Here is a 23,139-nt window from a genome sequence, read left to right on the forward strand (position 1 = left end):
GAAGAGAGAAATTTAAATCTGTGTTCGGGCCAATTCAAACAGATCTTATATTTATCCAAAGTAATTGGTTTTTCCTACAGTAATGACGTCACCGAAGGTAAATAGTTATAGTAATAGACTAAGAACAAAAAGGTTAACATAAACAAGAGTTTGCTTCTAATAAGACTTGACTGAGGTAAAGCGTGCTGATACAAATTCCAATATCTTTAATTAATATCTTTAATTGAAGACTTAAAGTAGCACTATGAAAACAAGTACATAAAATATTGACCAAATCAGGTTAGCTTAGTCGAACTGTGAATCTTCCCCATTGTTTACATGTATTATATATATATATATATATATATATATATATATATATATATATATATATATATATATATATATATATATATATGTGTGTGTGTGTGTGTATTATATATATATGTATTATATATATATATATATATGTATATTTATATATGTATATATATATATATAAATATATATATATATATATGTATATGTATGTATATATATATATATATATATATATATATATATATATATATATATATATACACTAATCTTCCACAACAGTTAATCAGATTAACCAGACACATGATTCAGATATTTGAAATGCAGAAAGATTTCGAAAGTTTTCCAGTTGGTTTTCTGATGTGGTTCATCTGGAAAAGTGTTTGGTCGACGAAATATAGAGTATATCGAAATATCTACATTGATCACTACTTCCTCTACTCGGTGGAACTTAGCAGAGGCGTACGCAAGTGGGTGGGGGTTGGGGTGGGGATGCCCTCCCTTCCCCATCATCAGTCTGTTGATTTTGTGTATTCAGTCGGGGAAGAATGAAAAATACCCCCCCGTCCAAAGCTATTACCTTAAAGATACATTAAATGTCCAATTAAACCTAGCTTAACCAACGGTAAGTTTAATAACTCGTACCTATTGTGATTATTATTTTTCAAGTAATCTTAAATTAAGTATATTTTGCTAGTTATAGATAGCTAATTACTTCGGTTCTGTCGTTGGAGATCGTTTTAATATTGGTTTCACTGTCGGTCTTCAAATGTATCGTATATATATATATGTATTTGTATGTATTATAGATCCTCCTGCAAGCAGGAACTCGCGAAAATGCCATCATTGGCTCATCAAAGCCACAAGCTGACCGAAGTCAGTCTCTTACATTCATATTTAACGTCCATGATTATGAATTGTCAATTGTCAACAACTCTGTAACTGGACGATATACATTAATCTTGGAGTGACTCGAACTCGGGACCTTATGATTGAAAGGCACCGGCGTTAACCACTGAGCTAACTCTCCTTAATACATAATACACACACAAAGGTGTGCGTTGATTTAAGTAATCCAACGCAAGTAATCCACACAATGGTATATACGTGTGCATTGCTTTAAGTATGAGCCCACCCAACACTGAGCTAATAAAAATAATATTGCATTTCAAAAACTTAGTCCTTCTTTTTTACAGAAAACCCTTTTTTAGGGCACAAATTGTCCAAATTATAACCATCTTGTTTACTTTTCGACAATAACTCTTTCACAGAGCGGGAATATCATGTATTTACAGCAAAATTTACCGACGTTTCGAACGTGTTAAATAAGCAGTTGCTTGTTTACACCTCAAATGTTCAATATTTATACTTTTATCTCTAGTAAACACAGACAAACACAGAGACAAAACACACACTTAGAAGATCTACGCACCTGCAAGCTGAAAGTGGGTGTCTTCATGTGGATATAACTAATTATATAACGGCTCCACCTCATAAAGTAACCAATCTAATCCCAGAATGACCACACCTATTGAGGTAGATATGCTTTTCTTTACCATATTTCTTATTGTTACATATCAGGGAGTTTCATTTCTTAATTAATTAATTAATATTGTTGTACGCTGTGTTTTCCATTCTTCTCGTATGGTCAGTATAGTTTAATGTACAAGGTAAGACTAAGAAGTACAATAGTCAGTGGGTTCCTTGGGTATACACATAGGCGTAGGACGCAGGGGTGGCTGGGGGATACAGCCCCCCCCCCCACCCAACTAAAAATTTTTGTAAAAATTCGGGCAACATACTGAGAATTTTTCGGGCACCTACTGAAAGAAAAATAATTTGCAATGTGTTTTTCAATGGTTAAACTTATATTATTATTATCATTATTATTATAACGACTTCACCAATAATTATAACCAATATGGAAGGGTAATAACAAGGAAAATGATTGTATGTTAATTGGCATGCGATGTAATAACCGATGCTTACCTATACGATATGCACATGAAGATGTTGAACGCGCGCGGAGCACTCGAAAAATGTTGGTTATATTTTGCGGGCAAGTCGTTACAGTCCCCCAAATCAAATTGGGCTCCTACGCCTATGGGTATACATGTCCAAAAAAAACAAACAAAAACATTATTATTTTAAAGGATGACTTTAAGCAGACTGTTGACCAATCAAAGTTTGAGTGACGCTTCTATATAGGCTATTCCGGAAAAATTCTGGAAAAATTTCTTGAATGCTTCTTGAAAACTGATTTTTAATGACTGTTTGATGCGGGCGTCTCACTAGTGTATAGGTTCACGAGCCAAAGCTTCGACTTACGAGAAAGTAAAATACGGTGCGGGTTCAATTGTCAAAATTTCGAACTTCACGTCGAATTTCGAGAATGATACAAAAAATTGCAACTACGATATTATAAAGCCAAATGTTCCCATGTTGGAGAATATTGGAATGTTATTGAATGATCTGAGTTAATTTTTGCCAATAGGCTATATAGAAATTAACCCAGTGTTAACAAGATCGGTAAAAAGGAAAGAAAGAAAAATATTGCAAGAAAAAAATACGGGATTTTCTTTTTGCAGTTGGTGCATGGATTTGTCAATGTTTCAGCTTAAGGAAAAGTAACGAAAAAAAATCACTGCCTACCGGAATCATATTTATCTTACCTAGGTGTTTGCGTGAGATCGGCATCATAACAATGCATCCCATACATTTCACATAAAGTTTCTGGTATTAAAAAACTGTATCGTATATTATTGGTCTGCTTCCAATTGAAAGGCTTCACACAGAGCCGTACGGCTCTGGCTTCAAATGTAGTTGAGCGCCCTCTACACCATTCCACACAAGCACACACACACACACGCCCACAGAGTTGCAATTTTTTTAAGCAGAGCTACTGTAATTGTTTATTGTTAGAAAGACTAATTCAGGCGCGTAGCCAGGGGGGGCGAAGGGGGAAGCCCCCCCCTTTGAGCTTATTTTTTTTTAATGTTTTTATGATATCGCTAGTATTTTCAAAAGAGAAATGCTAAGATGCAACTTACAAGGCCTGGGAAGTGCCATTTCCAGCGATCTGGGAGGCATTTTCAGCCAAAATTTTCTTGTACGCTTCGCGCCAACCAATGGTGGCGCTACGCTTAGATAGTTTGCAATTCCGAATCTGCAGTTTCACCCCTTCCTTGGCAAATTCCTGGCTACGCGCCTGGACTAATTTCAATTGTCGGAGCCAGCATCCTCCTAACAACCCCCCCCCCCTGCCACATTTTCCCCACCACCTCCCTCGAACGATAAGTTCTCCCAATGATATTCTGGTTCAAATGAGGTCATTCTTTTTATGATAATAACCCTCCTTCTATCTTCGCTCGCTTACATTTGTAAATAATATCTTGTTTACGGAAACCGAAGTCTATTATACTATATAAGGCAAGCATGGAAGTGATAGACTAGTTGCCTGTCTATGGCGAAACTCGCCCTCGGTCATATTTCCCCACCCCCACCCACCGCTCCCCCACTCTTCTCTGCTTTAGTACCTAACTAAAAAATCGGACATACAGTTGCCCAGTTCTGCTGTTATTAATCATATAAATCTTAAAATATACTGCGATTTGTTTCCATTCAGCCTGAATGCATGCCTAGCCCTTCTGTAAATTATATTTGTCATTGAATTCTCGCCTGAAAATTAAGCTATTGTCGTAGACAAACTATATTCAAATTATCTGATTCTTTTAGAGATTTCTACTAATAAGCCTCTGTCACTGCCTCTTGTTACACAAACTCATTGAAACGTTTGCAAAACCAATTCCGCAAGGGGTACGGCACATTGGGTATTAATAATTATTGTATCCCCTTGGCTCCTCCTACATTTAACTTTATCTGTAAAGGTAGGAAGGTTGTTACCAACGATCAACTAAAACGCTTAAGTTATGTTGATATTACCTGAAGTATGCTGTATTAATATGTTTTAATGATAGTTAATATTAATATACTTATTTTTCTACTACATAACATCTATTAAATATAATCAAAGTTACAAGTTACAGAATATCTTCCCTATAAAATAATAGTCCTGTCCAAAAAATTTACATAATACTCAATCACATGATGTATGTCAATCACTGTGCATATCGCTGTCTTTCATAGCGCTGCCATTGACCATACACCAATTTGACGAGAGACTGACGTTTTGAGGTATGTCACTCACTTTATTTCCGTTTTTCATATCCTCTTTTTTCTTTGTAATCGTGCATTTTAGCTGAACGAAAATGTCCGATTGTTTCTTAAGTTCTGTTTGATTGCATGTGATCGTGATATTTTCTTATATTCTGTCCAGCAAAGTAACGACCTAGAACATTTTTTTGACTGTCCTTAGCGGTGTATTTCATCAATGAGCGTTTGAATGGCAGGTGCTACGAAAGGAAAGGGAGGAGTTGTGTGTGTGAAAAGATTGTAACGACAGTAAAGTGACAGTCACTTAGAAGCCTTGATTTATTCGCAATTGATGCCTCCATGAATGACAACATATAAATACTGTTACAATGTAGAGTTAATGCAGATTCAATTGTGTTTAACAAAATTAAATAAAGCGATGGAACCCTTGAAATATATCATGATAGACCGATCTCGTTCTGTTAGTGTTAGTAATAGAGGCATTACTGCTAACGTATATACCACGCCCGCAAGATTTATTTAGGCTAGTGATGTGGTAATCACGACATTATTATCAGTTGTGTGTGATAAACATCTTGATCCCAATCATGTCAATGGCCTATTCATGCATGATGGAGCAACACTTAATGAAACTTTAAAAATATCCTCTGCAATGTGGTGGTTTCCATGGGCCTATATGCCTCACTCAATATCATTCCCACAACTGACCTACCTACTGTGGTTAATGTATTTGATGCCGTTGGTAAAATAGACAAGATAGGCTAATTTACTACTAGTAGTACTACTACTAGGCATACTACTTACTAGGACTAGGTAGCCTAGCCCAGTCTCATCAATGTTAGTACTGTCTTACTACTAGTAAATAGTACAAGCCTGCTACTGTACCAGTACTTACTCCAACATGCACTTAGGCCTACATTATAGACGATAGTATATATTAAGCAAGTTTGCACAAAAATATTGCCTCACGTCAGCTGGGCCATCAGCCCCTACCTGTTGAGCCTATTCTTACTATGATGCCCAGGCTAGTAAACAGCACAGTATCTTGCCAATAGAGATATACAGTATTAGATGATGTTCCAAATTCAATGCTGTAAATAATGCAATATTAAAGTGTACCACTTGTCAAATGGTAACTTTGTATTCCCTCTGACTTAGCTTACTGCAGTTTACATTTGACTTCAGTTGCACAGGTAAGTGATAGCAAATGTATCTGCTATAGTATAGTTGCTGTGTTTGAAAGTCACATATGTAATGACTTTTAGAATGCCAATTTTATCCCCACAGCCTCAAAGAAAAACAAACACAGCTAAACTTTATCACCTACAGTGAAAGAAGAAAACAGCAATTGTTTATTTTTGAGTCACTTAAAATATTAAATGTTTCTCCCATGTACCAGTAAGACTATACAGCTGTATGTGGAAAGTAATAGAATTTTGTCCTTGCCTGGATGGTTCTGAACCAAAACCCATTACAAGTTGTAGAGGCCGGGTGGGAGAGAGAGTCAAAGAAGACATGACACAACCAGAGTCAGAGCTGAACTGTCTTTTCTCCAACATTGCACTGCATACAGCAGTGCAGTACACCAGCTGCAAGGCATACCATACAAACATTAACATAACAATAAAGGGTAAGTGCCCATAACAATAACACCAATAAGATGGCATGCATAGCATGTAGTATAAGTCTTTACACTACATACCATACACTACAAAGTGTCTGATATTTGGCAGAATCAGATCAAACCAATGATCAAGTAATTGAAGGATTGAAAGTTAAACCAGATCTCAAAATTAAAGAGATCATTATTACCTTTGGCCCTTTTAAAGAATTTTTGTTCGCTTGGCATTTCTAAACTTCCGTATACCATCCTTCAAGTGCTGTTTAAGTTTTCGACTGACAAGGAAACTTCCTTTTGTCAGGTAAACTGTACAGAAGCCATTCATGTTTGAGTAAACTTGTGAAATTTTGTGTAAATGTACCCCAGGAACTAAAAATTGTGCAACCACCCAAATAATAATTTTGATGGAAAAGAACAAAGAACTTTATGGCTAGAATATGATTCCAAGGTTCCAGTAACCTCTGTGTTTCAAACCCAGCGTGCTCTGCCAACAGAGCTGAACCCTATAAAGCCATTTCTTATGATTTTGAAACTTATTAAAACATCTGCTCCAAAAAATGGAAATTGCTCTACAGGAACACTAACAATGACCCCTGATTGCTCATTGATTTGGTGCAGAAAGGAACCGTACACATAGTGATATGCCTGTACCGAGCAGAAAATTAAAATGAAATGATGTACCCATAAACTATAACAGCACAAAAAAACAAAATGACTGTGGAACTAAAAAAAGTGAAATAAAACATAGTAGACTGTAGTCACCTGCAGGTCTGGAAATTATGAAATACACATCATTCTTCAGTACTTTTCCCTTTCATAGGGTCTGTGAAAATGTTATATCCATACGGGACGTTGTGAAAGTCGGCAATACACTTAGAGCAAACCAATGTCTTATAAGAAAACCTCAGCGAGAAAATTACCTCACATTTTGACCGATCATCGGTCAGTTTGACCCCCTTAAATGTTGTCGAAAATGTGACGTAAATATCGAGCTCGAGGACTTATCCCCTAATAGGCCTAATACATGCTCTCCACTGGTATCAACTCCTCTCAGAAGTAATCATTAACAGTTTCCCTAGATGCATAAATATATTCATAAATTGATAAATTGAAAAATTCATAAATTGAGCAAATTTCGGTTTTTCCCCATCCACTAAAGGCAAGCCGGCCCAACCCCCTCCTGTTCCAATCCCTTTCCCATTACGGTATGTAAGTAACTTTTTATGCAATGTTTATTCAAAAACTCAAACTTAAACTTAATAAAAAATTTAAAAAACTTAATAAAATAAAACTTAAAATTGCTGCTCTTGGTGATCAATATATGAAGGATTAACACAAACATAGCAAAAAATTATATCAGACTGAACCACATGGTCAAAAGGAGTTACCAAACTCTATGCCAGCTTGCAACAAAGAAATTATTGTGGTTTGAATTCACATTTTACTCAGCAGCTCTCAATGCAGGGGAAACGAACAGACTGGTCTGTTAGTAGCAGAGATACGCTTTCCATAAAATCCATTCAATTATACAACATTGTCTAAATTCATTTAATATTTGTGATCAAAACAATGATTCAAATAGTGTGCGATAGTCATAGAAACAATGAAACATCAGCTTTGTATCACAGACGCTTCCTCTCGCATGACCACAATGCCTAAGGTTATGATATATTTGTGTGCACCTATGCAGTATGAAAGCCTGTAGCACAAACATGTACACAGGGAGAAATAGCTACAAGCAGCTGTAGCTTAACAACATACTTTTGTTGTCATTTAGCACTGAAGATTCTAGAATGTTTGAAGACAATGGGTATGGATAGTATTAGCCCAATCAAATTGTAGGAAATTGTAGGAAAAGTGACTAGTTTTAACATGAAATTGCCTGTCGTAGAAATGTTATTAGCTTGTACCGAAGCATCCCAACTTGCCGGTGATTGATGTGTCTGATTTGCTCACAAGCAATCGTCTTCTTCGTTCTTTTGAGAGGGAGCTGTTGTTGTTTTTGAAAAGGAAAAAAGATGTTAGACCCTGGTTAAATCTTGCTTCAGGGATCCTGCGTTCTTAACAATGCTGAGTGCCGTGCATAAACTGTTTAACCAGGGGTGCTGCCCCAGGTTCATTCAGTACAACCCACAAAATGTCAGGGGAGGGATTTAAGGAGGAATGAGGCCTTTTATGAATTATTATAATTTAGTAAATTTTATGAACAATGGAAATTTGCTAGCATTGAATTCAGATATATTGTTCAAATGCCTCCCTAGCTGAAATGTATGGATCTGTTGCATGTTTTGAACCAACCCTAAGATTATATACAGTACAATCAATAGAATTTTTGTATAGTATGGGTTGCTAATTGTGAGTACAGTAGCTTTAATTTACTCACCATAACATTGACAGTGACACATTGAATTATTCAATCATAGATGTTTGTTGTCCACAGTACTGCTTGTATGGCAATTTCTCATTATTAAAGTCACAATGTGTGTTTGCCAAATTTTAACTTCGACAATTCCAGCTTACTGCCCTAAAAGCTTTAATAGTGAAAATAACACCGTTCTATGCAATTTTCATATTAATAATCACTATTTTTATTGAGTTACCTGTTTAATTATTTGTATACATGTTCTCCATATAAAGGCAGACTTTCCTCTAAGACAAGCAGTACGTAGTACTGTAGTGTACTTTAGACAGACCTGTGTAGTAACTGATTTCAGACATTGTAGCTTTCATTTTACTGCTGTGCACAAACTTACATTGCAGAATCTTGTACACTAAGTTGGTACTGCATGCCTGTGCCCTTCAGTACTACTTTACAGAAAATTTGAAGTTAACATTGAAAGAAAAAAAAACTTCAGCGCCCTTGGAACAGAAATGAGCTATTCAATGTTTGTATATATATGAACAAACACATCAGTTAAAGTGCACTTATACAATACAATGTATTGTATTATGCTGAATGATAAAATATTCTATGATGCAGGCATGCATGTAATGTTCACAGTACTGTACACATCAGGCAGGCACTGTACCTTTCAGGTATGTAGTTTGCAGTCCTTTACATTTGTGATCCAGCAGACAGTTTGTCTCAAGTAGTTTTAAGTCTATAATACTGTACATAGCAGCATGGACATCTCAGGTCTAGATAAAAGATAACAAGGTATCACGTTTCATTACTGTCTGCATTTTGTAGCGACAAGAAAAAAACTTCACTTGCAAGGAAGGGAAAGTTAACTTTTTCAGAGGGTGGCACGCAGTTTGGGGCGAGTCTTCAATGCCTTTAATTTTATAATACTGTACACATCAGGCAGGTTGCTGTACCTGTCAATGTATGTAGTCTGCAGTCTTTTGTCTGCAGTCAGTATGTCTCCAATAGTTGTAGGTCTACAATACATAGCTAACCCTACAACAGCAGTACAATAATGCTTCCCCCTGAGCAGGTCAGTTCATTTTTACACCTCAGTCTCTCACAGTTAAAGTGATATTATTCTAATAGAAGGCAATTGGAATACACAAATCAAAGAATATCAACCATTATTGCTGTGAAATACAAATAAGTATGTGCAGTTTGTCAAAAGAGTAGTAGCAATCACAAATATGCAGGTTAAAAAATGAAAAGTGTTCCAACCCTTCAATTAATCGTAAGATTAAAATAAAAACAATTAGCCTAACTTGTTTGTTTTTGACTGTTTCTAATAAGCTGCAGTATACTTTCAAGTTGTTTTCATGAACTAAGATAGGGACCAAGGGGTTTACAGTACTTCAGCTTCTTTACCAGATTTGCAGATAGGACCCTTTGGAGACAGACTTATAAATAATGGAATATAAAAATTTTCAACTTGAGTATACATGTATCTTATTGGAGATCTTGGCATTTCAAAGTAAATTAAACTCAATGAAATTATGTTGTAGTAAACTATTGAGTTTAGAGTAGTAAAGAATCATGATAATCTGATAGAGATGTGCAGCTAGTGATGAACGATAATGCTATCCAAAATTGCTATACTGTAAGTGCAGAGATGTATAGCCAGTTTTTGTACAGAGATACAATAGTATTTTATAAGAGACCAAGTTCATAGCCTTCAATACTGCTATGCAAAAATATCTGAACACTAAATCATTCCCTGACATCACCAGAATTTTGTGACAGATTTCAAATAAAAAACCATAGCCTTTGCCAACATCATCAATTGATGTACTTTATTGTACAGTATGTTTTGAAGTGGTCCACCCCTCCCCCCCCCCTTCTATACTGAAGATGACTCCTTTAATGTGCTGAGGTGACCCAGACTGTTGTGAATTAATGGATTGTTTACATTAGCCACAGTCCAAGTGAAGTCCTTTAGGCTTTGTTTGTAAACCTGCTGTGATTGACAGCTGTTCATTGTCTGCTCTGTGGCAGTTCACTGCAATATAAACAATACTGCATACTACTACAACTAACTACTGGCGCTGATCAAGATAGATCTACCAGAATGTTCTGGTGTGTGGTGGTGAGGAATGGAATGATAATGCTCTTACAGTTCAGTACAACATGCATATATATGGTAAAAAGACTTACAGGAATGGTAGATTTATGGGAGGGCATTGCAAATAGTCCCAGTACAACATGCATACTGTATATGGTAAAAAGACTTACAGGAATGGTAGATTTATGAGAGGGCATAAATTGCAAATAATCCCAGTACAACATGCATGTACAGTATACAGGAAAAAAGACTGTTTAAGAAATGGTAGATTTATGGGAGGGCATAAATTGCAAATAATCCCAGTGCAACAAACACTTGCTTAAGGAATGGTAGATATATGAGAGGGCATAAATTGCAAATAATCCCAGTGCAACATGCATATATGGTAAAAACACTTGCTTAAGGAATGGTAGATTAATGGGAGGACATTAATTGCAAATATTTAGTCCCAGTGCAACATGCATATATACGGTAAAAAAAACTTGCTTAAGGAATGGTAGATTTATGGGAGGACATTAATTGCAAATATTTAGTCCCAGTGCAACATGCATATATGGTAAAAACACTTGCAAGAATGGTAGGAATTATATTAGGGCATTAATTGTAAATAATCCCAGTACAACATGCATATATGGTAAAAAGACTTGTTTAGGAATGTTAGATGGATGGATGGGCAGTAATTGCAATTATTCACGGAAGATTGCTAATCATGATTATGAAAGTGATAGAGTTGGTACCAGTGTAACTTTATAGAACTTAAACTGATTTGTTTGTCTAGTTCTACACCTTTACAATATGAGGGCTGTAAAGTTAAATGTAAATGACAGGAAGCAAAGTCTCTCAAATGAGTGTAACCTTGGTACTCACACTTCACAGGGAAGTAGCCTAGCCTACTAAGAAGGCTGTTAGCAAATATATTTTACCAAATGTTTCTCTTTTTGTTTATTTTTGTGCAAACAGATTGTGGGGCCTCATGAGCCATTTGAGCCCCAGCCATGCATCACACTTCATCGACGACTGTCAGTGAGGTCTTGACAACTTCCCAGAATGCACTGTCAGTCTCTCGCTCGAAGACGGAATCTGAGGACAGCAGCCAAACTACTCAGTCTACGGCTCCTGCAGCGACCGAGTCCTCTGACAAGGACAGGGGCTCCATTTACACGTAAGCACCCTTAGCTGGATATCACATGTATTGTATATAGGTGGATGTGTTGTGTTTAGTGGAGGTCAAAGGTCATCAACAGTCAAAATGTTGACAATTTCAAGAAATATATATCCATTTCAAGTAGGTAAAACTTACATGGAGTTCAGCAGAGGTCAAATTGTGCAAGGTCTCTCCAAAAGGTCAAGTTAGATGGAACTCAAATTGTGTCTGCAGATGCCTCTTTGAATTAGATGACCCTTACGTGCTACACTTATTAAAGGCAATCAAAATCACTCGGGTCTGAGGAGGTCAAACTGTAAAGACTTGTAAACATATCTCAAAAAGGGTGTCTACACTCGGAACTAGTCTTCATCCCTTAAAAAAAAACCTACATTGTTGACCCTTTCTTATTGCATTTCTGATTTAAGGGTCTTTGAGTTGTCAAGCTAACGAACTACATTGTTTTTTATAGTATTTTAATGTCATAGGTTGCTTTTGAATTTGTGAACAGGTGATGCAGTAGTTGTAATGGTATTGACAGGAGCTATGTCAATGAGCTTAACCAATGGACCATGGTCAGAAGATCTCTTAGTTGTGGGTCACTTGGGACCCTTTGTCAGTTGACATTTTCTTTTGCAAATTGGGATTAATTAAGTATTATCTGGTACAGTAGACTAGGTGAAATGCAAGCAAGTGCATGTGTAGCCAGGGGTGATTATAATACAAAGTAATTTCACACCGCAGTTTGAATATTAATTACAACAATGAGCACTCCTTAATTTATGCTGTCTCTCTGTTTCTGATAATACATTAACAGGCATCCCTTGTTCCCTCTGATGGCCCTACTGTTTGAAAAGTGTGAGCAGGCCACCCAGAGTCCTGACCCTCCGACATCAGACAGCTTTGATGTCGATATCGAAGAGTTTGTCAACAGACAGAAGAGGGAAGGGAAGCCATTTTTCTGTGATGATACGGAGGTTGACAATCTGGTACGTTTTACTCCCTCATTTGGCACGTTTCTCTTTGAAAACTTAACCGCTATTAGCGATTAAAACTATTAAAAAATTCAACAGACCAAGACGGGGGATGTTGTTTGACATGAAGCATGAACATTTCAAGTTTATATGTACTGTGAAGAGCTCTCACAACCTTCTTATTCCAAAGGTTGTGCAACAATAATATCATAACACAATTTAAACTGCCAGTTTTTCTCTAAGCTGGGTTTAAAGCTAGGCAATATTTTAACAATTCTTTTCAGTACTTTCAGTGTGTTTGAAATGTACAGCATTAGCATGTAGCCTGCATTGTGTTCAGTATACAACTGTGACCATTTTTGCCCCCAGTAAATAGGCCTATTTAAAAGCTAGTCCTGAAGGAAGCTTGCAAGTTTTTTTATTCCATTTCTCATCTTTCATCAGATGATTAAAGCTATCCAAGTCTTGAGGATCCATTTATTAGAACTGGAAAAGGTCAATGAACTCTGCAAGGATTTCTGCCATCGGTACATCACCTGCCTGAAGGGCAAAATGCACAGCGAGAATTTGCTGAAGGAGGAAAGGTAAGAATTTGATGCCCACAGTAGATCTGCTATTAGACTGACCAGTTTTGTAGTCATTTAGACTGCCATCTCAATTATTGCCATTCTTACAGTGCTGTCAAGTAGATGTGTAGCCAGTGAGAGAGTGAAACATACAGGTCTGAGAGTGGGAGTGGAGGAGGTTACGAAGATTAATAAGGGGATGGAGTTGGGGATGAGGTTGTTAGGAATAGGAAACAAAAATCCTAATCATTTAATAGGAAGAAACTTTGCAGAAGATGTGGGACCAGTTTTGTAGCCATTTAGACTGCCATCTCAATTATTGCCATTCTTACTGTGCTGTCAAGTAGATGTACAGCTAGTGACAGTGTGAAACATACCTCTGAGAGCGGGTGTGGAGGAGGTTTCGAAGACTAATAAGGGGATGGGGTTGGGGATTACGTAGGGATGCTGATTTGCTGCCTGTGTTCTTCCTTGATAATTTTGTTTGTCTGGTCAATTGTAAATTGAGCAAATACCAGACTATAGAAATAGAATAGAGTAATAGAATGCCTGCATCAACTCTGACTAACATCAATGACTCCACTCTCATGTGATACTGCCGTTTCTAAAGCATCCAACATCTCGCTTGTTTCTGGGAGGTGTACACAAAATCTCGCTCCAGTAACACAGAGACAATTGATATTGTACTTCATTTGGCATTCCGTCTTGCATCCGCCCTGCAGGTCGCCGACATCTCAATCGGAGGAAAATGCTGCAGTACAGAGCATCTCAGAACAGCTGCATTCTCAGAGTCATAACAGTGCCATGCAGCTTGAAACACAGGTATGTTATATGATATTGTGTTATGTTATGTTGTTGTATGTTGTGTTATAATATATGTTTGTCTGCTATGAAAACAGGTAAGAGCAATTTGTAACCTTAACATGCAGTGCAACATTGACCTTGATAAATTGTACTCATTGCAGCACAACATGTTTGTAATTTAGCCCCCAAGTAGCTGATTCTGATCCACGGTGTACTTAGCCACTATTTTTCACTGCTCATTTCGATCACTGGATGTTGAAAAGTATTTTTTGTCGTATATTAAATTTGGGCGTTCCATTTTTTTTTTTTTCGCCCAATGGTTGAAAATTGTCATGTCACATGATGGATGTCAGCTATAAATGCACTGTTTGAGTTGTACTAGTTTGCTCAAGATTTACAACCAAATCACAATTATGGTTACTGTTAGTCAGAGAACAGTAAAGAAACCAGCCAGTAATGCTGTATGTAAAAAGTTCAATGTAAGATCCTTACTAGCTCCCAAGAAACAGATGGAGAAAACAACCGCCAACTATGTTCCCCATAGGATCATTGGATACCATAAATTGAATCCGATGGCAGCTTTTTAAGTTGATTCCTTGCATTAGATCCTTTTGGTGGCTTTTGCGTTGACTCCGACAATAACAGTAATCCTCCACAGTGTGTACGTGGATGCTCTAAAGTTGTCAAGTTTGTTGTTTAAACTTATTATTACATTATCTTTTTGCACCCTGTTAGTTTACACAGCCTCAGTACCAGACAGCTGTCATGAATTCTGGTGGACAGGTGGTGTACACACCGGTATATCCTCCGGGGGTGGTCACGCCGGGGCTGGTGACCCAAACTATACCGGGAGCGGTGCAACTTCAATCTGCCGCAAACCCCCACAACCAAATGGTAATCCATGGATCCACTCCCCTCTCGCAAATTGGTATCTCCCAGACGCCAGTTTCTTCGCAATCGGCCGTGTCGCTGCAGGGTCTGAACTCACTGGCGATCGGTGGTGACACGGCGGAGGTCAACGACCTCTTAAATAAAAGGAAACCTAAGAGAGGCGTCCTACCGAAGCAAGCTACCAACATCATGAGGTCCTGGCTCTTCCAACACATTGTGGTATGTAAATCTGGTAGTGATCAATATCATAAGTGATGATTGTAGAAATTGAAGGATTTTGTAAAAATTCAAGGTAGATTCCTCTAGGAAGGTTTTGATTTGAACAATCAGAAGACTTTCAACATTTCTACCAAAAGTGCCTTCCAACTGTAGAGTAAACTGATATCGTCATGGTTATTGTGCTGATATCCATGTCATTTTACCTACAGTACTTTGCCAGGCAGGTAATCAAAGATAAGTTTATTTGCCCTCATTTCATTTCAGAAAAAGGAAATCTTTTTCAGATGAAATTATTGATGCCACTGATTTTGACAAATTTGGTTCACAACACTGCAAATGTATTCGATTTTTAGTTGATTTATTCTCCCAAACAATTGCAATACCAAAATAGCCCCAACACATATATACATAAAGCAGACTTGAAATTTATATTATTATTGTACCCCTGGTCCTAACATGTCCAGATAATCCCAAGGTTACTGCACTTCATGTTCGTAATACCATATACACGCTACACAGTACTTCCACTGTGTACAAAAGTTGTTTCTACACTGTATTTTGTGTGCACTACATGTCCGTATATACGCTCCACAGTACATCCACTGTGTACAAAACTTGTTTCTACACTGTATTTTGTGTGCACTATATGTCCGTATATACGCTCTACAGTACATCCACTGTGTACAAGACTTGTTTCTACACTGTATTTTGTGTGCACTACATGTCCGTATATACGCTCCACAGTACATCCACTGTGTACAAGACTTGTTTCTACACTGTATTTTGTGTGCACTACATGTCCGTATATACGCTCCACAGTACTTCCACTGTGTACAAGACTTGTTTCTACACTGTATTTTGTGTGCACTATATGTCCGTATATACGCTCCACAGTACATCCACTGTGTACAAGACTTGTTTCTACACTGTATTTTGTGTGCACTATATGTCCGTATATACGCTCCACAGTACATCCACTGTGTACAAGACTTGTTTCTACACTGTATTTTGTGTGCACTATATGTCCGTATATACGCTCTACAGTACATCCACTGTGTACAAGACTTGTTTCTACACTGTATTTTGTGTGCACTATATGTCCGTATATACGCTTCACAGTACATCCACTGTGTACAAGACTTGTTTCTACACTGTATTTTGTGTGCACTATATGTCCGTATATACGCTCCACAGTACATCCACTGTGTACAAGACTTGTTTCTACACTGTATTTTGTGTGCACTATATGTCCTTATATACGCTCCACAGTACATCCACTGTGTACAAGACTTGTTTCTACACTGTATTTTGTGTGCACTATATGTCCTTATATACGCTCCACAGTACATCCACTGTGTACAAGACTTGTTTCTACACTGTATTTTGTGTGCACTATTTGTCCTTATACGCTCCACAGTACTTCCACTGTGTACAAGAGTTAATTCTACACTGTATTTTGTGTGCACTATATTTGTATATATACGCTCCACTGTACATCCACTGTGTACAAGACTTGTTTCTACACTGTATTTTGTATGCACTGTATATCCGTATATACGCCCTACAGTACATCCACTGTGTACAAGAATTGTTTCTACACTGTATTTTGTGTGCACTATATGTCCTTATATATGCTCCACGGTACATCTACTGTGTACAAGGCTTTGTTTCTACGCTGTATTTTGTGTACTAAATAGTGTTTCATTGAGTAACATCCTTGAAGTCTGTTTTATCATTTACATAACTACACTGTCTCTAGATAATATCTTTTACTTTGCAAATCATTTGATCATCGTCAGTCAAGGATCTGAACTAAGCCGTGATCCTGTCTCAACCAAACAACAATCTGAGTCCTCTGTACTTTAGTTTCTAGATTTGAAATAGAATATACTACAACTCTGAACACAATTTTCCAAGTTTGCGTGAGAATTATAAATGAAGCCACACGGACCGATTAATTCTGCTTTTAGAAGCCCGCAAATTAATAAACCCTTGAAAAATCTTGCGCCGGCTAGAATTAAGTAAAATGTGATTAGTCGAATGTGAAAGAGCAATGAAACGAGAGTGAAAGCAAATTAACACTCTGTGATTATATTTATATATATATTATAAATATATATATATTGTGATGCTTCCCGCAGACAAAAGTCAGCATCTTAAAAAGTCACTCATATTATCATTTCTTATCCAGTGACATAGCAATCTAACCTTGATTAGTAGTTTAATATTTGATGAGTGGGAGTATTATTTCTTAGAAGTGAGTGAATGAATGCATTATGGATTTTTAGACATTTACTGCTTGGATGGATAAAATGTCCCATCGAGAGTGTTTTAAAGGAAATTAAAAGCCAATGGGCAGGGTTATAAAGAATTGATAAGGATGTAATAATTACAGACATCATCTATAGACCTGAGACTCTTCTCCCCAGGAAGGTTACGCTAATTAGAATATTTAAGCTTTTTAATATAAATTACAAAAGTTTGATTTCATGTCAATATGGCATAGAGATACAGTCCTGTTGACCTGCAATAAAGAAGGCATAACCAAAAAAAAGAAAGAATGATTAACCCTCGAGTGACAGTATCGCTTTCAACTTAAAGATGATCAGTATTGCCCCTCAATATGCTAGGAAGTCAAATAATGAGGCTAAGATTTCAACATATTGTACATTTTTGGGGTTTTTTTTTGGCAGCATCATTATATATTATTTATTTATTTTCCCTTTGGCAGCATCCTTACCCCACAGAGGATGAGAAGAGGATGATAGCCGCTCAGACAAATTTAACTCTCCTTCAAGTAAATAACTGGTAAGTCATGCATTCATTGACGGGCGAAAGCAGCGTTTGGTGATTGTTCATTCAGTTGTGTTGACATATCCTAGATAGGATATCACAAGAAGGCTCCCATACTATAATAAATATGTCATTTATATAGCACTCAATCACAAAAAGTATCAAAGCGCTTCACAAAAAACAAAGAAAAAGGAAATAAATACAGTGAAAACAAATAATAACCTAATGAAAATAATCCTAAAATACAAACACAAAAAAGTAAAAAAACAATAAGAAGTTATTAAAAATACAATAGGAGGTACTACTCCAAAGTATAGACATTTTTGTTTTTTTCCATAGTCATATTTAAGGTTCTGCATGCCGTACTATTATAATGGTTTAGGAAGCATTCCATTAGGAGTATTTCCTAAACCAGACATTGCCATGGAGTGTTGTAGGGACTCTTGATATACTTGGTACTGGCTTAAGTGTCTTAATACAATGATGTATTCCTCTGGCTGTCTTGTTATTCAGGTTTATCAATGCTAGAAGGAGAATCTTACAGCCTATGTTAGATGCCAGTAATCCAGAGGCTGCCAAAGCCAAGAAACAGAAGACAGCAAACAGGCCGTCCACGCAGAGGTTCTGGCCGCAGTCACTTGCCAACATTGGTCAAACAACGACTACAACACAGACAACGGCAGGTATAGCCAAAACTGTGGAGAGTGACAGCAGCTCAAGATCAGGTAATCGTCATCTATAGCTGGAGTACCATATCAGCAGTTAACAACATAAAGTTATTATCTAAGATCAGGTAATCCTCATCTATAGCTGGAGTACCATAGCAGCAGTTAACAACATAAAGTTATTATCTAAGATCAGGTAATCCTCATCTATACAGTGGCTTGAGGACCTTATCAGCAATTAACATAACGCTATCATGGAGCTAAGGGAATCAGCCATTATCAGAACTGATCTATTTTCACACACAAGGAAAGGAAAAGCCACTTCTTCCACCTCATTAAGTGAGGACTTCAAAGCAGTGAATAGAGATTTTGAGTCTTCACTGTTTTTTTTTATATTTTCTCTCTAGCTATTTTTTCTCTAGCTGTGGTGAAGTTTTGATGCATTGTAGCTGTGCAGTTGGAGACACACCATCTATGATTTAAGGCATGGGTGGTGAGGCATGCTAGCTATGTTGCAGATCTATGTGACTTTTGAGCCAGATGCTTAATTCATTTAGTCATTCCTTAGTTTATTTTTTTTTACTGTATTGTAACCTTACTTTCATTTCTCTCTCACCACCAGCACAACTTAGCCCTGAATTGCAACAGCTTCAGCCTCCACGGAACCCCATGTCACCGTCATCGATTCTGAACCATTCATCAGCAGAGTCGCCTCAGATGGTGGACGTCTCTGGCCACTCGGAATCAGACAACGAATCAGACAGTCAGGCCTTTCAGACAACATAGCAACGGTTGCTAAGGCAGGTCTTATTTACGCAACTGTCATAATTGATGTGCATGGTCACCGTGCATTCCGTACTTAAGGGCAATTCCGTATCTCTGTTGGGAAATACGTTGCCCAATGATGTGTGTGATGCAACAACAGTGTACTAAGCAGTAACATGCTCTTGAGAGAAAAAGCACCTCGGATGTGGGTAAAACAACTCTTCACACAGTATAGTCATGTTTGTGACCAGAAGCTGACTGGTAGGTATAGCTGCTAGCAGATATAGAGCCATTGTAACTTGTAGTACTATAGGGCTTATGCAATGAGATAAATGGTTGCTAGGATACATGATGGTTATATATTTCTGTTGCCATGGGTTACTTTAGAGGTCAGATTTTAGCTGCAGGTACAGTGACATACTTCTCAGTATTAGAGCCTACTATTAACAATAAATGAAGGGGGGGGGGGGGGGGTTGGGAGGGACATCTTGGACATGTGCTGTCATGGTACTTAATTCATCTTTGTTAGACACTAGGTGTGTTGATCCTCTGTAATAGTCTACCTAACTGGCACCAGGATTACCACTAAAAGTTACATTCATTAGATAATTGCACACAATTAAAGAAGAATGTGGTCACGTCTCGGTAACATCGAGGCAGATCGGTCAAGATAATTATAGTTGCCTGTTGGGATGTATATGTCTGTTTTAAAGATTTAGTGAATTTAAATCATGGAATATGAAAGTGTGAATTACAAACAGATTCTTATCAGTACTTGTGAGAGGAGTGAACTGTGCTGATACTTCAAGGTATACACAGCCTCATGCATATTCATTGACATGTCTCTTGCACCTCTTGTCCCTATTACGGTAGTGGGTTCACTTTTCAGAGAGATTTTCACTGTGTAACGTTCAAAACTTTCAAAGATGTCGTCTTTTTCGTGCCGTTCATACTCACATTCTACAAGTGTTTTATAGCATGCCATGAAACTTTCATAAAAAGTGGTATGAGTAATTAGCATGTCGTCTGACAACTGGCTACCTTGTATATCTGGTACTTGTTCCAATGGTGACAGTGGCCAAGCGCATTACCAATTTTCTTTAAGCAGGTTGTTATTTTCTATTCACAAACACAGTAAACTTGAAACAGGGTTTCATGTTACTTTTTGACTGTTTAGGAATATATACACGATATATATTTTATGTTTATGTACTGTACATTAGGATTTCTTTGCTATATTCTGTCTGCGGGGGGGGGGGGTGGGCTGGGGAGCAGGTGGGGTGGGCTGGGGAGCAGGTGGGGTGAGTCCCACCTAGAATAATTCTGGAAGGCATAAGCTAGCCAGGAATATATGTGGTTGTGCCCCTAAATTTGTGTTTTGCTGTTTCAAATTGGTGTTAATAGCATAGTAGAACCGTACATGGACTTGTTCATACTGAAGTGACTTAAAAGGGTGACAATACGCTACCCTTAAAACAAATAGAAACTACTTGGCTTTTTGATGACAGATGGTGTATTTGTTTGAAATAACTATCTCAAGCCTATCTCAAGCCTATCTATTTACCTATCATTGGTTCACTTACAGTCGGCAGAAATCTTTCCAGATTCGACTCTCAAAAAAAGATGGATAAAAGGTTAGAACTATCCGCCTGTCTACTCCATTACATTACTATCAACGAACAATACATAAAAGAGTCCATTTTATATGTAAAGTACATCTTTCATTCTAGCATGCAGTGAAAAGGAAAGAATGAACATATGTATAGACATCATCTTTCTCACAAATCAAAGCCTGCCGAGCAGACAACTGTACTCTGTCTGTTGTCTCCCAGTGTATCACATCATTGCTTGATGCAATCTTCTCGACTCTACAGTGACAAATAACTAAATACTCCATCAAAAGTTTGAGATTTGTAACTTTTATGAAAATAATCACAATGGACTAGACTAAATAGAGAGATAAATTGTGAGTTGCTCTCTCTCTCTGGCATCCTGTTTGTTTGTCTGTTGAGGGTTTTAGATTCAACCATGGGCCAAGTACCTTCCACTGCTCTGAAACTTGTACGGGTGGAAATATACTCAAAATATAAGATTCTTCATTAGCTAAAGAGCTCTTTGCAAACTTGAGATTTTAACTTCCTCTGCTCCACATGTCTTTGTTATTTAATCTTTTGGCAGTCAAATTAATCATACTTGCAGAGAGGATTTAGTTAAAAGTCCTATGTTTAACCTTCTATACTACATATAGGCCTGGTAGGTTATTCAAAGGATGGTAGGTAAGAAACTGGTGATTTCAGAACCTAGAAAAATTATGTGATAAAAACTTCGCAAACCAGTAAAAGATGTTGATAGTGAGGTTGATACCCGTTTCTTGTATGCAACCAGAGTTGGGGCCTCTTACAGACCAAAGTGAGATTTTTCTCTGATTTGATGAAGGTTTCAGGAAATGGTCATCAGTATAGGTCCCCAGTTTAAACATTCTAATAATTAATAAAGTTTTTAGAACTTCTCTTTTTGGGGGGTATGGGGGGAGGCATCTCAGTGTACAAAAGTCTAATTGTCAAAGGTTTTCAGTACGAATGGCCATTATTTGACACTGGGGGATGTGGGGGGGGGGGGGAGAGGGGAGTCGAGTGGACACTGATAACATTAAAAGTGACATACGAAGTGAGGCAGTGATTTTTAATAACAGTCTGTGAATCGAATTCTCTGATTACACCAAGTATTGAAAAAAGTGTCAATTTAACTTTACGAAAAGAATAAGAGGGGAAAAAAAATGAATTTTAAACAATCTCTGGCATTCCTCAAATATGCTAATATTTTACAAAAGATTTATCATGTGTAAATAATTGAGGGGTTGCACACCAATCATAAATTATGAAATTTTGCACAAAAATCATGTTCTTTTAAAATCTTTTGAGGCTTGTATGACTTCAACTATTGTAAACTAGTGTATAATTTTCAGAGAGAAATATTAGATTACTTAGCATTTTTTGATGTTTTTTCTTTCTTTCTTTTTAATCTTCTTGTATACATAAAATGTGTTTTTAAAAAATGGCTACTTTTGTAGCTTATTATTATTACTACTTTTATTATAACTATTATTGCACAGCAGTGGTCAGTCAGGAACTGTCCAGTTGTATGCTTTGTATTCATTCAATACAAAATTAGAAAATAAAAATGAAAACCAGAATACATCACCAATATTTGTTTGCTTGTTTTGTTCGTCTTTAGACAGTAAACTCTCTGAATATTAAGTTTTTCTATGGGTGAGAGACAGTTCAGATATAATAGGAGTTCAGATATTAGTTCAGATCAAATAGGGGATGCTTGGAGCTGCATAATTGATAAGTCTCCCCAGACTAATACCTTGGTTGGCTCATGTAATATTGCAAATCAGGAATTTAAGGAGATTCAGTTGAGCCTGTAAGAACAATGTAAAGGGAACTTGGTGGAAAGACTGGATAGGGGTGGGGCGTTAGGTTCCCAAACAGGTAACCGTTGCCCATTTCAAGGACCGCCAAGGTAGGTTTCTTTCCCCTGTGCATGGAATTTGTGCTGCGTTGATCTGCTTAAACAAAAGAATCGTTACCCTAATTCTGTCACGGCAAGATGTTGAAGTACAAGCCACTAGATCATAGGAAAGTTTCAGTTTAAAGCGTCACTGAGTATGGAACATTGAGAGAAATACTGATATAGAAAGGGAGAAAGTAAGTTTGCCACCAATGAGAATGTCAACGGGCACCGTCTAGCCCAAGATT

General features: G+C 37.2%; 1 protein-coding gene across 1 annotated transcript; it reads left to right on the plus strand.

Moving 5' to 3' along the window:
• Positions 1–4,389: 4,389 nt before the first annotated feature.
• On the plus strand, positions 4,390–22,573 carry LOC139976821 (homeobox protein PKNOX1-like). Its single transcript, XM_071985628.1, has 9 exons — positions 4,390–4,491; positions 11,518–11,719; positions 12,519–12,690; positions 13,120–13,259; positions 13,964–14,063; positions 14,781–15,155; positions 17,887–17,963; positions 18,462–18,673; positions 19,236–22,573. The coding sequence occupies exons 2-9, from the start codon at positions 11,553–11,555 to the stop codon at positions 19,397–19,399; spliced, it is 1,407 nt and encodes a 468-aa protein (XP_071841729.1). The 5' UTR covers positions 4,390–4,491; positions 11,518–11,552; the 3' UTR covers positions 19,400–22,573.
• The last annotated feature ends 566 nt before the right edge of the window (positions 22,574–23,139 follow it).

The sequence above is a fragment of the Apostichopus japonicus genome, chromosome 12 (assembly GCF_037975245.1).
Source record: "Apostichopus japonicus isolate 1M-3 chromosome 12, ASM3797524v1, whole genome shotgun sequence".
NCBI classification, from domain to species: Eukaryota; Metazoa; Echinodermata; class Holothuroidea; order Aspidochirotida; family Stichopodidae; genus Apostichopus; species Apostichopus japonicus.